The sequence below is a fragment of the Echinococcus granulosus genome, assembly GCF_000524195.1.
Source record: "Echinococcus granulosus chromosome Unknown EG_S00001, whole genome shotgun sequence".
Classification (NCBI taxonomy): domain Eukaryota; kingdom Metazoa; phylum Platyhelminthes; class Cestoda; order Cyclophyllidea; family Taeniidae; genus Echinococcus; species Echinococcus granulosus.
The window spans coordinates 138,425-143,031 of NW_020170381.1; the positions used below are offsets into that span (position 1 = coordinate 138,425).

The window sequence follows — 4,607 nt, forward strand, 5'->3', positions numbered from 1 at the left end:
ATTATGTAAGAAAGTTTTTATCAAATGATCTTCTTCACCTTCAACAGTTACTTATTATTCTTTTTAAGCTGTCCTAATATCATGAAGGAACAACTGGATATTTGCTTTAATTAGCAGTGCATTATTTACAAAGCTCAAATATTGAATTCATTACAAGTAATGCCGAAAACTTGCTCACTAAACGTCAGAATTTTGACAAGCTCTTGCCAGGTATAACTTTTTGAAGCATCCACCTCGAAGTCACACCTACTAGAACAAAGTGCGAAAAGAACTTTGGGAGAAGTAAAGGATTAATCCGCACAGGCCTTTGATCTTAGGACCGGGCGTGTTGTTCGATGGAGATGCTCCTCTGGGAAGGTGAATTCCCTGTGTATGTACACGCGCACTTCGGCTAACTTAAAAGGCAGGAGCCAAGGGCAAGAGGGCACGGTATGGTGATAAGCCAACACAAGCGTGCATGGAAGGCAAGCAACGGATGAGGAAGAAAGGTTCATGCTTCAACCCTGTTTCTGCCAACCGTAGAGCCTTAAATACTTTTAAACGCTCTGATTTCCATTATACGACCACGAACAATTGAATCACCTCTGCGGAAACGCAAATGTCATAAGTGAATATGCCTGCACTTCAGTTGCAATTTGGGTTGAATGGCAACGAAATTATTTGTCCCTTTGTATAATATGGACTTATTTTGTAGAAAATTACACAACTAACGTTTAAAGTAGCATAACAAAATGTATTTTCTTAAGAAATGCTGCATCTTCTTTCTAGAATAGACTTCAAATTTATGTATGCGACGGTAATCTCCCACCATTTTCAACAGAGGCGAAGCAGTAATCAAACACTGTTCATTCCAGTCTTTGAGGCCAAATCCTTCTTTGGGCTATAAGTTTTTCAACCAAAGTTATTTACGATGATGATTCTAGAATGGCATTTTCTAGGTATGCCATCATTTTTTGTCATCCATCCTGTTTACTAAAACTAATCACCGCTTGGACTCTTGAGTAGCAGATGGAACTGATTTCCTCTTTCTATTAATATCGCCCAGTCTTCTGGGAGTAATTCAATAAATTCAGGTAATAAGCTTAAACGTTACATCCTTCTATAAGGTACTCAATTTTTTTTGATCATGCGACTTTATTTATGAGGGTACCTTTACAAGGTCAGATTGAGATTGGTCATAGCGTCGATGAACGGATTGCAATAAATCTCCTTATTTTGGAGCTTGCATAGACGTTGTCGTTTGATTCAATATCTATACAATCCGCATTGGAGGAGGGGGGCAGTGTCACTGTGTTTTCCTTAGTCTTCCTGCGACCCTTCTATTCGACCGCTCCGGATCAAGCGGTGGCATGGGGTGTGGCCAGCACTCGAGGCGGACGAACGAAGTCTAAGGGCAGTCCCATGCGTGTGTACCCATCTGTGTGACTTCTCATCAATGGTTGGCCATTGTTTAGCCACGCACTCTGTGTTTGAGGAACCTCTCACATCCTGGATCTGTGGATGGTTAATTGTCCGCTGCTGTCTAATGGTCCTTGTGAACTGCTTTCCCGGTGATCTGGTTCTGTGCAGATCCATGTTATAACACTCATTTTATTTCGTTAAGTAAATTTTACTTTCCCTCACTTTGCAGTATCAAACTTGAACACCAGATGTGCATGTAGAACAAATGTCAACCTCGTGGTTTATATATTTGCTAAGAGTACGGCGGGTCACGGTCAACATGAATGTTTGGCATGAGTCCTTGAATCATATGAGGGGTTTTTAAATGCATCCGCCTAGCCATTGCATCAGAAAGAGGATGTGCAAATGCATTAACTAATTTAGACACTCAATATTAGCGGGCAACTAGTCAATCATAGTAAGCCTTTTTACTCAAAACTTAAGGGGAGTTCTACATTGCTAACAATGCTGAAATAATCTCTTTAGAAGATAATTAGTAGACAAGCACAAGCATTACTTTTCAGTTCCCTGAAAATAAAATCTCCAGCAAATGCTCTCCTCAGTCCGTCTTTATTCATACGTCTCGCCCTTTTGTTCATTATACTAAGAAATAGTCTAATGAGCATTGTAGCTTTAGGTAATAGCGAGCTGATGTTTTTTTGGACTAAGTTTAACTGAGTTTTAGTGATAGAAGTTATCTACCTCTATCTATTGAAAATCTCTTGTAAAAAAGCATTTTAAAGACTTTTGGTGGTCAGCTACATCATTTATGGCAATTTAAGGATTTTTACGTTCCAGCATATACACTTCCAAAAACTTTATTGTCACCTAGCCCCAGGTACAATTCGAAACAGTAACATGAAGGTGTATTTGTTTCGAAAGTTGTACAAGCTGAAAGATACCTACCAAAATACATCAAAGTGTATCAGGATATTCTGTTGCTTACTTCTATGCAATCATAATGTACCACGACTGGATAAAATCGGGCGGTGGGCAGAAATTTACGAAATGATTTAGTAAGTGAGATTACTGTCACCAATCGCTAACGGAGGCGATGAAAGGGGGTGACTTGAATTCGTGGGGTACATCGACAGCTGACTCTTCTGGGTGAGGGCATTAATCATGGGACCAACACGCAGCTTTGATAAACCTCCGGTGTCTGGGGCTACCAAGTCCTGCAGGAGCGGCCTGTCAGAGTCTAGACAAGCGCGTTGCTACGTCAACTTTGTCAGAGGACCTTCAGGCTAAATCAAATAATTTCAAATTGATAGGTGTCGCTGATACAACCTTATAGCGCAGAGTGTAAGTCCACTTTCTGGGTCTTTCACATCGCTCTGTTGTCCTGTGTGGTCATGCAATCATCTGCCCGTATACATCATTTTTCTACATCCACTATTTGCACGTGCCAATGGGGGATTTTATACTTAACCTCGATTTCCACTTAATGAGGAGAATGGCAATGGATAAAGTAATTCATGTGAATTCGCTATATTAAAACAGCAGCAGTCCTTGTAAGGTTTAATGCTTTAAAATGACCGTAATGCTTGTCAATAGTTTTAATACATTTTATATTTATAGCTTGTCAAATGACACCAGGACAGGCTGTTCTGAAACCAAGTCCCAAATCAAAAAAATTTTTAATGAATCGTCTGTTTTCATAGTTCAGAAAATTTGGTTTTGAGGAGTTAAATAAGTGGTAAGAGGACCAATTAATTTCAATTTCCATTAGATTCGATTTTGACTGACTTAGAGCTCAAGTGAGGATGGCCGCTCAATAAACGGACAATTATTAAGTTTGCTGAAGCCATAACTTTGAAGGTTTGCGGGTGCACTTTTAAATTACTGCAACCAAAGCCCCACAAGATTCAGCCCTGAAGACAAACACTGACGCATCCACGCTTGGCTATTTGCAGAGAAAACTTTTGTATGGAGAGGCAAATTAAGTCGCAGTTTAAAGCCCATTCCTTGTTTTGTTTAGCGCCGTCGAAATCGATGGCTTCATCTGCCAAGTGAGATGTGAGAGATTGCCAACACTGAGAGGTATAGGCAAATTACGATGGGTTAGAGAAAATAAACTCTCAGAAATCACACTAACATTGAACATTTACTGAATTTGGAATCCAAGTATCACCGTTGCTATTACTACTATTTAGAAGACAGGAATAAAGCTGAAAAGGAGAATATCTCGGGTTAGTTAAACTCTTATGGACGCTCGCTTGCAAAGTTGACATACGACCACATCGACTGATCTATTACCGCGGTAGGCGATTTCTTTTTACTTATTTTAGGCTGAGCTCTCTATTGTCGCATGTGACTCCTCTCAATGTAGAAATGTAAAAAAACAGGATGTGGGCAGCGTCGGCGGCCTCTTCGTCTTTGTATCTCCCTCTACTTCTTAGGCGTGCGTGCCCTTGGTAAATGCGCCTTGGAGTTTTTTCCTATTCACCATCAGCATCGTCTTTGTGCAGATCGCAATGATCCCACCTTTACTTTATTTGAAAAAATTATGTCGTGTGAAATGAGGATACCAGGGAAGTCAATACCACAATTATATGATCAACCTTCACTACAAAGACAATTCGTTTAATCATAAGTCACCAATTTCCAGTATGCAAACGTTCGCACGAGGGATGTCTCTTACCCTAAGAAGGTTTTGCCAATCCAATTAATTTATATCTTAGTGTGATAGAGGATTTAACATCGTTTGTTCATGAAGCGAGCTATTTATCATCAAAGAAATGCTTAGCATACACCTACCGTACACCAAACCAGATGAATAAGTCAATAGAATTAACTTAAATTACGAATTTATAAAGTTGTGCCTAAAGTGGGAGAGGCTGTCCTGTAAAGAGTGATTTGCCCTTTTGGCTCCACCTTATGAATGAAACAGGTATGCGAGTAAGTAGCTACATTTTGGTGACTAGTAACTCGGGTATACCCACACTTTTATTTTGATTTCAGCTATTACTATTGCACCTTCTTTAACAACAGTAAGCTCATAAGAACACTTGTTCACAGTGTATGCCAAAATACTTTCTTACGGTCTCATTAAAGACAGGCTTATAGTGAACGAAATTTGTTCGTATGCTGTTGAGTGGACCAAGTCGTTTTATCGTGATAGTCAACCACAAGCTGTCAGAACCCCTGATTCTGGGCAATCCATCACG

At 39.8% G+C, this 4,607-nt stretch overlaps 1 protein-coding gene across 1 annotated transcript; it reads left to right on the forward strand. All coding sequences in view use genetic code 11, as the record gives it.

Annotated features, from left to right (window-relative positions):
- Nucleotides 1-335: 335 nt before the first annotated feature.
- Nucleotides 336-3,839, forward strand: EGR_00017 (hypothetical protein; the record flags this gene model as incomplete). The annotated part of the gene is made up of 3 exons (XM_024489266.1): nt 336-357; nt 1,304-1,419; nt 3,729-3,839. The coding sequence occupies 3 exons, from the start codon at nt 336-338 to the stop codon at nt 3,837-3,839; spliced, it is 249 nt and encodes an 82-aa protein (XP_024355944.1).
- Between the last annotated feature and the right edge of the window lie 768 nt (nt 3,840-4,607).